The sequence below is a fragment of the Castor canadensis genome, chromosome 6 (genome assembly GCF_047511655.1).
Source record: "Castor canadensis chromosome 6, mCasCan1.hap1v2, whole genome shotgun sequence".
NCBI lineage: Eukaryota > Metazoa > Chordata > Mammalia > Rodentia > Castoridae > Castor > Castor canadensis.
In genome coordinates this window covers 113,541,311-113,554,475 of record NC_133391.1, presented here as the reverse complement: position 1 = coordinate 113,554,475, position 13,165 = coordinate 113,541,311, and the positions used below count along the sequence as shown (strand labels likewise).

Here is a 13,165-nt window from a genome sequence, read left to right as displayed (position 1 = left end):
CTATGCAGCCATGAAGAAGAACGAAATGTTATCATTCGCAGGTAAATGGATGGAATTGGAGATCATTCTGAGTGAGGTTAGCCTGGCCCAAAAGACCAAAAATCATATGTTCTCCCTCATATGTGGACATTAGATCAAGGGTAAACACAACAAGGGGATTGGACTATGAGCACATGATAAAAGCGAGAGCACACAAGGGAGGGGTGAGGATAGGTAAGACACCTAAAAAACTAGCTAGCATTTGTTGCCCTTAACGCAGAGAAACTAAAGCAGATACCTTAAAGCAACTGAGGCCAATAGGAAAAGGGGAACAGGTATTAGAGAAAAGGTTAGATCAGAAAGAATTAACCTAGAAGGTAACACCCACGCACAGGAAATCAATGTGAGTCAATGCCCTGTATAGCTATCCTTATCTCAACCAGCAAAAACCCTTGTTCCTTCCTATTATTGCTTATACTCTCTCTACAACAAAATTAGAAATAAAGGCAAAATAGTTTCTGCTGGGAATTGGCAGGGGGGGAGAGGGAGGGGGCGGAGTGGGTGGTAAGGGAGGGGGTGGGGCAGGGGGGAGAAATGAACCAAGCCTTGTATGCACATATGAATAATAAAAGAAAAAAAAAAAGAAAATGTGGTATCTATACACAATGGAATTTTATGCAGCCATGAAGAAGAATGAAATGTTATCATTCGCTGGTAAATGGATGGAATTGGAGAACATCATTCTGAGTGAGGTTAGCCTGGCCCAAAAGACCAAAAATCATATGTTCTCCCTCATATGCGGACATTAGATCAAGGGCAAACACAACAAGGGGATTGGACTTTGAGCACATGATAAAAGCAAGAGCACACAAGGGAAGTGTGAGGATAGGTAAGACACCTAAAAAATTAGCTAGCATTTGTTGCCCTTAACGCAGAGAAACTAAAGCAGATACCTTAAAAGCAACTGAGGCCAATAGGAAAAGGGGACCAGGAACTAGAGAAAAGGTTAGATCAAAAAGAATTAACCTAGAAGGTAACACCCACGCACAGGAAATCAATGTGAGTCAACTCCCTGTATAGCTATCCTTATCTCAACCAGCAAAAACACTTGTTCCTTCCTACTATTGCTTATACTCTCTCTTCAAAAAAATTAGAGATAAGGGCAAAATAGTTTCTGCCAGGTATTGAGAGGGTTGGGGGGAGAGGGAGGGGGCAGAGTGGGTGGTAAGGGAGGGGGTGGGGGCAGGGGGGAGAAATGAACCAAGCCTTGTATGCACATATGAATAATAAAACAATAAAAAAAAAGAAAGAAAATCGGGAAGTAGACTTACAGTGTGGAAAGGATAATCTGAATGTCCTCTTCTTTTTATTTATAGGTTCTGCTGACATTTTAAATGTATGACAAATTTAATGTCATACTATCATTATTGCTTCTTGCTATTATAGCATCTAAAAAAACTGGAAGAATCTAAACCTACTTCACAGAGGGAAAACCTAGAGCTGGTAAGTAACTCTCCCAAGGTCATAAGGAAACAGAGAGGTAGAGATTAAGAAAAGGACCTCCTAATTCCCAGTCAGGGCCTTTAACAAGCACCTAACACCTAACTGGGAACCAGGATAATATTCCTGATAATCAGGAAATGTTTGTAAACCATGGGAATTGCCTCCTTTCTTATGTGAGAAGACATACCAAAAAGAAATGAATGGCAGATTAGAGAGTTCTAGTATATGATTGTTCTTATAAGCAATTTAAAATGTAAATTTCGTATCTTTTCAAAATGTACAAGTTAAGAAATCATTTTAGAATTTATTCTAATTATAGAATCTTATGTTTCTTATTCCACTTTCTTTGATATCTAGGAAAAGTTCAATAAATGTGCAATAAATGTATACAAATAAGTTATAAATGATAAACCACCTTTTACCAAAAACAACCCTTTTGATATATTCAGTGAACTAAACTCAAATAATTTTGAGTGATAAATCAAAAAATTGTTTCTAATTTTTTTTTTTTGTTGCTGTACATAGATAGCACTTAGGGCAATCCTGTCAGCTCATAAGCCTTTGTTTGACCTGTGTTGTCAAATGCTTTGTGAAAAGATATTCAGAAAGACACCATGTGATGTCAACTTGCATTAATTCTTTCACAAGGAGAGGTGTTCAGTATTCACACTGGGTTTGTACTGGCACAATCTATTTAGGTTTCAGCTTCATTTTTGAAGGTTTACAAGTACCGCTTCCTTTGGAAAATTCTGTTCTTTTTTGCAATTTCTCTACTAAAAACAGCCTTGGGAAGGACAATCATCCTGTCTTATAAAGCTGCTTTCAGGGAAGCCATTAAGAAAAAGTATTTCAGAGAACTGAATAGAAATGTTGGTGGTAAACTGATATTGAATTTTACTAATTTTATCACAGATATATTGTGAAAATTAGTACTATCACTTATTCAACTCGGGAAAGACTTCTCAATGAAGTAAACCCATCAATAAGATTGCTTTTGTTTTTATATGCAAGATAATTTATTAATTTTGTTTTCAGCTACCAACCAGATGCTATGTTCCAAAAATTATATAAATCCTTTTATTCAGTTACTATGACGAATGTATATTGACAAGCACCTAATGTTTTGCTGATTTGGTTTCATAAACAAAAATATGGGGTAACAAAAAGCATCTATTTTAAATTTCTTCATCTGGAAGAACAATGTAAATTACTAATGAGTTATTCTATCTTGCTTAGAACACAATTAAGGGAAAAGTTTTATTAAGATTCTAAATCTAGACTTCGATGATTTTGAAATGAATTCTTGGTTTACTCTATTCCCCAGGAACCAATTACAGTAATTTCAAGTATAGTCATATAACAACTATAATCCAGCTGACTGGTAATAGTCTTCTTCAAGGTTTGTCCTTTCTATCATTTTTCTGAAGCCGGTTTCTGGCTGGTTCTGTCAATACCAAAGGTTCTTGTATGATGGTTGCTGGGTAATTTTTACCTAATAGTTCAACCTCCACTTGTTGTCCCACTTGACTTAACTCAAGAGGGACATAGGCGAAAGCCAGACTCTTCTGGATGCTGTAACTGTAGCTTCCAGATGTTGTGTTGCCAACCACCTGAAAAACAAGACCCAACAGTCCTCAGCATCTTGGTCACAGTGTTTTGTTCATCTCCAGATGAAATAATCCAAAATACAGAGTCAATTTACAAAATCAAAGTTTTCAGACATGCTGTCTGTGGGATAACACCAGAGATATAGGAGGAAAGTCACCCTTTTTCGAAGATTAATAAAAAAATTATAAATTATGAAAAAATAATTTTCTAAGTACACATCTACATTACCCTGAAACTTCTCATTTTAAAATAATAGCACTTAGTTTCTTAACCCAGCATTATTTTGCTCAGGTTCATACTAAGGGATTTGGTAGGAGGAAGAATGGAATATTTTCACTTTAATCTTTAAAAAAAACTTTTATCATTAAACCACTGGAGTAATAGAATGGGAAAATTCTAAAATGCAAACTTACTTTACTGTCCTTGTTGGTGTTTAGAAAATGGTCTGCAAAATAGTGCTGAACAAAAGTATTTATTAACAGCAGTAGTCAGTGTGAAGTCAGCATTCTATTTGAGAGAATATATATATATTGTGTATATGCATACTGATAATTTAACAATTCTTGCCAATTGTAAGATACTTTAGTAAGTGGTACCTTTAATGCTTTGGCTCTCCACACACAATACTTTTTTTTTCTAGAGGAATGAGTAAAGTCCTGATATCTACCCTCAAGAACTTAGAGCTTAACTGGGGAATAAGCATCGAGATACAAGAAATCATCACCAGGGCAGAGAACATGAAGGCTAATAATCATTGAGCCAGGGTTTCTTCTATACTTTCAAGTTGGGTGGATTTAAGTTGGCAAAGGTGGAGGAGAAACCTTCCACGATGAGAGAAGAATAGTATTGGCACATAGTAGATAATAAAAATTTGGTGAAGAATAAACTTGTACCTTATCTCTGTTAAAGATGAACAAAGAAGCAAAAATTCAAAACCACAGAGGATGAATTAAGGTAACTTGTGATGGTAAACCAGCAGACAATACTAAGCAAGGACTCAAAAACCCAGAAGATGAAAACAAATGCTTTATACTACAAAAGAAAAAAAATCTATACAATAATCCCAAGAAGGTAAGAGGGTTAGTGGAAACCAGGTTAAAGGGATAAAACAGAAGCAAAAGCAGAAAATGCCAAAAACTGTCAAGTCAAAACCCTGCATGAAACAAAGGTAAAAGGAAGCAAACAAAAACTCGAAATAGCTTCTCCTGGTCACCATAGCATCACGCTACTCCTTCTGGCCCCATTGTCAAGCACTGTGGACTACTGCTGGTGGTCAGAGCTTTCTGGACATCAGTCATCCTGGTGATCAATTCAGCAAACAGCACACTACTGCCCTACAGTCCTAGTCTTTTAGATCTCAACACATTTGTGACTTTAAGTATATTCTCTTATTTCTGTGGTCCATTTTTAATGACCTCATTGAAACCCCAAATCAGAACCTCTCCATATGATTCCTGAATGTCATAGTGAGAATTGGTTGATTAACAACAACAACAAAAAAATCAAGAAACTGGAATGCATCCACCTGCATATTATTAGCAGCCCAGGTAAGGTGCACACTGTTGATTGCTTTGCTCCTTTAGAACTTAGTAAGTGTGAAACACAGGGATGTGGTCAGGGAACTTGAACTTTTAATACTGCTCCTTGAAAGACTAGGCTAACTTGGTAACCTTCCTTTCACTTCCAGGTCTGCAAAACACAGATGTGTGTTTGGAACTTGGAGAGTTAACCTAGTTTTCTTGGGCAACTGAAGAAATAGGAAGAGCCCGGTGTGCAGGTGCCATCCCTGACTCACTGGGTCACAAGCCCACAGTCAGTCTTCAGAGACTTGCAGAGACTTTGGTCTCCAGGTCTCCTAACGTCGCAGCAGTCAGAGTGCCTTGCAGTCTTTTCTGTGTTAGCTGCCTGAGGAAACAGAGTGCTCATTTTGTGAGTGCTATTTTCAAAATGTGCTTTCTTTTCTCTTAGAATTTACTTTCATTTCCATTTTAATTTCTCTCTAACCCAAGGGTTAGCAGCCCAGGATGTTTTCAAAGTTTAGTTTTTCCTTTTATCTTATTACTAAATCTCCAAAGAGAGGTCCAGTAAACCTCACATAGTTCTACCTTAAACCTTCCAGGTTCAATTAGATCCATTCCTTTTCTATGTAGAAAATTCTAAGGACAACCTGCCCAGCTTCTGTCCAGTAGATTACATTTCTTTTTTTCATCCCTTGTTTAATTCACCAGTGTAAATAATTCTCATTTATTTTTCAGCCTTTTCTCATTTCTCTCTAATTGACTTACAGAAGGAAACATGGCAAATGGCCTTTGAAGGAAGTAATGTGCTTTAAGAGGGATGGTGTGTTGTGGTTCTTTCACTATCCCTGTATGTCTTAGTTTATTAAAAAACGAAGAAGAGAAGGGAAGAAACATGGCACCCAGCTGCCTACTCCTCCCAGCAAGTCTGAAAGCCCCAGGCCTTTCTACTTGGCACCACTCCTGGCCCTGCCCCCTCAGGTGGCACCCGAACTCAGCACAGGCAGGTTCCACAAAGTGCAGAACTCCAATTCCAGGCCGTGTGAGGTAGGCAGCTGTGGAGACATGAGCAGGAATGAGGAAGAATCTCAGGCTACATGAGATACTCTGTTCCGTTTAAAGAGACAGAATCATAAAACCACAGGTGGCTCACATCCTGGACTGATGAATAAGATAATGATGACCCTGTATGGTCAGGAAGCATACACCCCTTATCAGGGTCACGCATGCACTCTTAAGGCCTAGTGACCACTATATAACCTTCCACTGGCAGTTCTAAACACTGAAGGGCTAAAAAGGATCAGAGGCTCCCACACCTGCCCTCACCTTCTCAAAGGCACAGGCATGTGACTTCCCACACCCTGGCAGTCACTGCACAGTAGTGAAACCATTTGGGAAGGAGTCACAAGAAGAGGATACTAATTTCCTGCCACCTAGTAACCACACCCACAACGGCTTTTGGGCAGTAGACCCTTACACCTCATACCTCAAAGCGTGCTTTCACTTTGCTATCTTCCTACTCTTTGTGGTTCTTTTGCTGCGCCTGGAACAGCATCTTAATCTTAGACAGTGCATCCGAAGGACTGAGGAGCATCTGAAATACCCCCGTTCATCAGTAACAGTACCTTTTGTTGCCAGGCAAGGTGGTGCACAGCTATAATCCCAGCACTTGAGAAGATGAGGCAGGAGGATTGCTAGTTCGAGGCCAGCTAGCCTGAACATAGAGAGATCCTGACTCAAAAACACCCGAAAGTTCTGAGGATCAGAAATCCAGGAGTAGTTTACTCAGCTGTATCGTTCTAACTTGGTCTCATGAAGGTGCAGTCACCTGAAGCCTGGGTGGGGCTGGAGGATGTGCTTCCAAGATGGCTGTTGACCGACTGCTCATCTCTGAGGGAATGGAACGCACAGTGCCTCCTGGTGGCTGCCTCAAGAGAAGGCGAATGGTGACAAAGTAAGAAGGGTAAGGACATAGGGAGAACTTGACCATCCACAGGACAGGAACAGAGCTCTTCCTAGAAACCACTGTGCTGGCACCCTGACTTTGCACTTCCTAGTTTCCAGAACCAACATGCACTGACTGAGACTTTTCAAACTAAGTAAATTTTAACTGTAGATTTGAATTATTTCTTCACAGTATGGTTAAAGAGCCAATAACCTCCAAATGGTTTTCCAAACCATGGGAGTGTCTGTGGTGTCCACCCTGAAATGAAGTGGCTGCTGCAACTTCTCACAGTTCAACGACCAAGGGACATTTGAAGTCCAGGCTTTGGTGCAGGCCTGACTCTCCTCAGAGCGGACTTGCAGCAGCACCTGGTACTGTCTTCTAGAGAGTGAGTGCCAAGGTTATCCCGAGATGCCCAAGCAGATTCACCTATCAAATCCGCTTAAACCAGTGCTTCTGAAGAGTGAATCTAGGTTAAGCACAGCAATTTCTTTTCTTGCAAACTATAGTGATTCCTAAGAGGACTTTTTAGTTCTAAGAGGAAAGACCTGGGAAGAATGGAGCTACTTCCTGTTCACCAGAACTGGAAATCCTATTGGCCTCTCTGGCTCTAGCATTTACTCCAGGATTTGGACTCATGAAAAAATTCTACTTATCTGATTTAGTTGCTAGGCAAGATTTCTGATTACTAGATCCTGGGAAGTGGTTCCAGAAACCCAGAGGGAGAGGGCAGTCATCAAGACAGGAGACCAGAGGCCACAGCTTCAGTGTTTCTCCTTTCCATTCCTGGTGCAGAGAGTCTCCTGTGACTCTTACAGTCGCCCCTGGAGAGGCAAGGACTCCCTTCCAGGCCAGCTTGGGCATTCCTCCATGTTGTGCTTCCAAAGCTTTCACTTGTAACACCTGCAGGCTGAGGGTCTTCATGCAAACAATTTCCTCTCTCCTGGGTCATTGGAAACACTTCTGGGTGGTCACAGTGTGATCGTGAAGCTCCTGCCTGGGTCACAGCAGGTTCCTGCCCTCTCTTTCCCTCCCTTCCTTGCAGTGTTCATAGAGGCAGTGCTGCAGCACAGCCTGGCACCTGCCACATTGAGGATCAGTAGTTCTCAAAGTAGATGCCTTGTCTGGACTCTGGACTTGAAGCACAAGGAGAGATTTTGACTACATCACAGCCATACTCCACTCTTACCTCTACCCCTCTGCTTTCCACATCTCTATAGCAAGGGACCGTCGGGGATGTGAGGATCTACTGCATATTGGTACACTCTTATCCGTAGGATGCTCACAGATGCATTTTATCTGGTTGTGGAAACTCCCTTCTAGTCCTGATTACATGGATTCTTTTTTTTTTTTTTTTTTTGAGTGGGAAGGGTTTGAACTCAGGGCTTCTTGCAAAGCAGGCCTTCTACCACTTGAGCCACATTTTGCTCTGGTTATTTTGGAGACGGAATCTCATGAACTATTTCCCCAGGCTAGCCTTGAACGTGGATTCTCCTGATCTCAGTCTCCCAAGTAACTAGGATTACAGGAGTGAGCCACTGGTGGCCAGTATATGTTAAAACATTGTTTTAAAGGGTGACTTACATTGACTGATTATCAAATCTTAAAACAACTTTGAATTTCTTGAATGAACCGCCTTTTCTGTAGTGTCAAATTCAACTGTGAGTATTTTCTTCTATTTTGGTATCTGTTCATGAAGAATATTGTATATTGGTTTTAATTTTTTTCTTATAAGTGTTTTAGCAAACCTGACCTCATAAAAATGTTGGAAATTGTTCATTCTCTGTTTTCTAAGAGAACTTTGTAGAATTGCTTTTGCTTCTACCTTAAATTTTGATAGACATTGCCAACGAAGTCATCTGGCCTACAGTTGTATTTGTGACAGGGTTTTAAACCAGTGATAAACTACCTAAATATAAGTAATGAAAAACATAGGTGAAACAAAAATTATTTACTACATCAAAAATATCGTATGATACATGAATTATGCCAAAGGCTGAGTCCTGACTAGGCAGTAATTTTCCACTCAAGTTTAATAATACTTTGGAAGTAAAATAATTTTTTAATTAAAAACTCTCCAAACTTGTCCACAGTAAAATAATTTTTTAATTAAAAACTCTCCAAACTTGTCCACAAACCTCTTCTTCAAAACTTCCTTCCCAGCTAAGCTTCTAAAACTAAAGCATCCAAAATAATGAAAGTCCTTCTTAGGAGCACTCTTCTTCCTTGATTTTTAAAATACTAAACCTCATTTAAAATTCTAAGCACTTCCCAACGGGACTTTACTTTTCTTCAGGGCACTCATCACCATCTGACATGCCGTGGCTTTTATTTATTTTGCTCATTGTCTGTCCCTTCCTTGCCTGAAATGTAAACTCTATGAGGACAGAGATGCTTTCTGCTTTGTTCACTGGAGTGCCTGTCATATTGCTGGCACATAGAAGGTAACCAAAAGAATTGCTGAATAAATGCACAAACTTGTACTCTATCTCTGGCAACAATAAAATACCAAATAATAAAAGCAACACAAATGGGGGGGAGGCGGAATCTATCATCCCAGATTCTAGAGAATCAAAGGAGTGCCTTTGATAGGAAAAATAACTGCTGTTCTATAGCACAGTAGGGTAATTATTGTTGACAACCATTAATTGAATATTCCAAAATAGCTAATAGAGAGGGTTTAAGTGTTTCACACAAAGAAATGATAAATGTCTAAAATGACAATGTGCCAATTACTCTGATCGGATCATTACATTATATACATGAATTGAAATGTCACACTGTATGCTATAATTATGTACAATTACTATGTGTCAATAAAAATAAAAAAAATTTAAGGGCTGGGGATGTAGCTCAGTGACTGATTGTTTGCTGAGCATGCACAAGGCTCTGGGTTCAAACCCCAGTACTGCAAAAAAAAGAAAAAAAAAATTAAAGAAGGGCCTTTGAGAAAGAGGATTGAAAGAACTATCTTCATGATGAAATTATGACCCCACTAAGCATGGAAGACAAGCGTATATTAAGAACTTCAAAAGAAATGTTCCTATAACATCAGAAGCTCTGTAAGCAGAGGCCATATGGTAAGAAAGAAACAGATACAGTGTGTAAACTCACTGTATACAGTTGGCAAAGGAACTAAATTTTTTTAAATGGAGCTTGGTTTTTCAGGTTTTTAACTTGACTTTGGGTATCATCCTATTTAATGTGGCTAAAAATCTGTGGGTTGATTGTGGTTGACATGGGCTGCATACAGAACATTACAGCACAATACTGCTACCATCTGTGACAGAGTAAAACAGAATGCTGGTAGAAGAATGACTGTAAGCCATCTTCAGAAGTACTGAGAAAGCTGGGTAGGTTTGTAGTGAAAAATGTAAAATACAGGAAAGATGGGGTGGGGAAAATGTAATGACTACAGAAAAAATTAATTAGAGCTAGAAAGAACCTTAGACATGCTCTCGTCCAGCGGCTTCATTGTGTAGATGTGAAAACTGAGGGCCAGAGATGGGGTCGGGATCAGGTCAAGTCACTGGTTAACAGAGCTGGTGAAGAGTAGAAGTCTTGTAAATAGTGAGCAAACTTGAACTGGAGGAAGAACAGGGTCTCGCTATGTGATTCAGGCTGGCCTGAAAGTCTAGTGCTGGGACTACAGGTATGCACTGCCACCCTAGGCTAGGAAGTACATATATTAAGAAAGGAGACTGAACCAGAGATACAGAAGGGTACGGGAAGGAAAAACAGTGAGGAAAGTAGGAAGAATTCAAACAGAAGAGCAAGGTGAGTCCAATTTAAGCAGTAAGTGAAGGGTGGCTTGTGAAGAATGATAGAAAGGAAAAGTAACTCGAGATCTGAAAAAATTCTGTTGGCTTCACAGTGTTTGATAACATCTACCTACTGCTGAGATGTACAAAAACTGTGGATATTGAATTAAGTTCTAAAGATGACTGCATGCAGTGACTCATGCTTATAACCCCAGCTACGGGGAGGTGGAGATAGGAAGATTGTGGTTCAAGGCAAACCCAGGCCAAAAAAAAAAAGTGAGACATAGGTAGGAGGACTGAGGTCTGAGTTTGGTCCTGAGCATACAAGCACAAGACTCCATCTGAAAAATAACTAAAGCAAAACGGGTTTGGCAATGTGGCTAAGTGATAGAGTGCTTGCCTAGCAAGCATGAGACCTTGAGTTCAACCCCCAGTACTGCCAAAAAAATATTTTTAATAAAATAAAATAGACTATAGGACAACATCAGAAGGACAGAAATAAGAACAAACTGGAGTATCCAGCATGCCTTAGAAGAAAGGACAAGAAATCAAAGCCCAAGAATACCTGGGTTTGAAATCAGCAACCTCAGTAACTAGCTGTGTAAACTCAAGGTCTTTACTTAACCTCTCTGAGTCCCAGAGCCTCATCTTTCAAATAGAAATGGTCCTACATATCTGATAGGGAGGTGGCAAAAGTGAATGAGAAAGAACATGAAAACATCTGGCCTACAGTAGGAACTGAACAGATGTTAACTCTATGTCAGATAGCCAATGCCTTAGATCAGGTGCATTTTTTTTTTTAGTAATTCAAAGATTGTGATCTGATACTACAGGGTTCCCCACCTCTAGCAACTTCTCACTGAGAGAGAAAATAAAAAACAGTAAGTGAGTAAAAAAGCCCAGATTTGGAATCTCAGAGTATTGGGAACTGACAAAACTGACTCTTCTTAAAATGGAACAGCTTCTTAGACAAGCTTTGAATTCTCTGTGCCTGCCTGGTGACACCAGCTGAGAGCCATCTAGATGCTGAACCAAACTGGGTTTTACAAATAGTCGTAAATGTAGAGGAAATGAAGTTCCCTGGATAAGTCACCTGACAGACCCTGGTTTTATTGCAGACAGAGAGAATGCCTCATTTCAAATGGGGAAAATTTCACTTTTTCTAAAGAGTGAAAATAGTGAAAGAAAAAAATGAAGAGTGGCCACTTTTCACTTCACTTTCCAAGGCTCAACCCCATGGCCACAGATGTTTTCATTTGGAATTCTTTTTCTGCAAATATGCTAGTTTCCCTCTTCTGAAAGATCCCTGAGAACTAACTCACAATGCCAGATCCTTTATAGACTCCATATTTTGCATCCACAGGTATGGATGTGGTGAACACATTGATGGTTCTATTCTCTCATTCATACTTACCCAGTTGTCCAACACTTTTCAAGTCCTTGGGTTTATTCTTTTCTTTTTGGTGTCTATTAAATTATACATAGTAAGAGGTTTCCTCGTGACATTTCCATATATGCACCTAATGTACTTTATCATATTCACCCCCCCCAGTACTCTTTCAGGTTTATTCTTTTAAAACAAAACATACAGAATCTTATGTTTTCAAAAATAAGCAGCATTTCATCTTCCTTTCAGTTAATTACTTTCTGTTTCTTGAATGTAGCTCAGAAATCAAGTGTATCTGCCTTTGAGTAAGGAAATAAATTAGAATAAAAAGCCTCTAAGGAGAGTTTCAGCAGATGACATGGTGGCCCTGGCAACGAGGTCCTCAGCGCTCACCTTGCCCTTGTACCAGATGCTCTCATTTCCCTCTGGGTCCACATCCTCCGTTGCCAAGGTGAGGCAGACCAGCCTCCGTCTCAGCCCCTTGGCTTTAATCTGTTTCAGTGCTTGCTTTCCTATGAAGTCTGCTGGCTGTAAGAATTCAAGATAATGATGATGAATGAATGTTCAGACACTGTGACAAGGTTAGAGATGCAAGCATTTGAATTTGTCTTTGTTATTTTCTCGCCAATTCCACATTAAATAAAAATACAGATTGGCTCAAACGTCTAGACAAATATTTTGTAGTCCTCAAATGACAGGATCAGCGCCTATTCCTTCAGAATATGTGAGATTTAGGGTAATAGCTTGTGATGACATTTTTACCAGCACCACCTAGACAGAAAAACATAAGGCACTGTAGTGATCATGGGTTAGGAAAGTGACCCTTGTGTTTGCTGGGTCTGGCCAGTGGTACAGGTTGTCAGTGTGCAAAATGCAACTCACTTTTTATCTGTTGAAAGTTTTCTACAAGAAGAAAATGCACCTTTTTTTGGTCAAGTGATGTTACAACAACCCCAAAGTGCTATATTTTATTTTCCTTCTTCAGAATGATGAAACAGCGGGATCTATTAATCTATTGGGTTACATTCATTAGTTCCATCAAGAAACATTTATGGAGTCCCTGTTATTTGTGAGGCATCATGGTAGGCCCTGTGTGGCTTACAAAATGAGTCAAACGCAGGCATTTTGAACAAAGAGCTTATTCTGGGACACTCCACTTTTCAACCTTTTCTCTTCTTCCATGCAACGCATGACAGATGACATTCCTGTTGCTAATACACTCCCATGGGCACACTCAGGGTTATCCCCATGCAGTGAGAGTAAGTCACATTGGGATGGAGATAACCTTGAATCCATTCTTATGTGTTAAAAGAAATAAGAATCAGGCAAGCCTAAAGACCTTTCCATTGTCCTCACAACTGGGTGGGACAGAGAGAGCAATGACTCCTCAGGGGAACCGGGAGACACAGTTACACCAGCCAGAATGCCAGGGGACACTTGTTAAATGAGATGACTGGTCAGAGTC

The 13,165-nt window shown here is 39.8% G+C and overlaps 1 protein-coding gene across 3 annotated transcripts in view; it reads right to left on the bottom strand.

Moving 5' to 3' along the window:
- Positions 1–1,945: 1,945 nt before the first annotated feature.
- Dmgdh (dimethylglycine dehydrogenase) overlaps positions 1,946–13,165 on the bottom strand; it is a 61,308-nt gene continuing 50,088 nt past the window's right edge. For 2 of the 3 annotated variants that reach the window (XM_020152012.2, XM_074077226.1), the window contains 2 exons: positions 12,094–12,228; positions 1,946–3,092 (listed from right to left, as the gene is read on the bottom strand). In XM_020152012.2, coding sequence (XP_020007601.1) covers positions 2,877–3,092; positions 12,094–12,228 — 351 coding nt within the window. In that variant the 3' untranslated portion in view covers positions 1,946–2,876. Of the gene's footprint in view, positions 3,093–3,489; positions 3,598–12,093; positions 12,229–13,165 lie in introns of those variants that run through there. The other variant, XM_074077225.1, reaches the window with a different exon arrangement.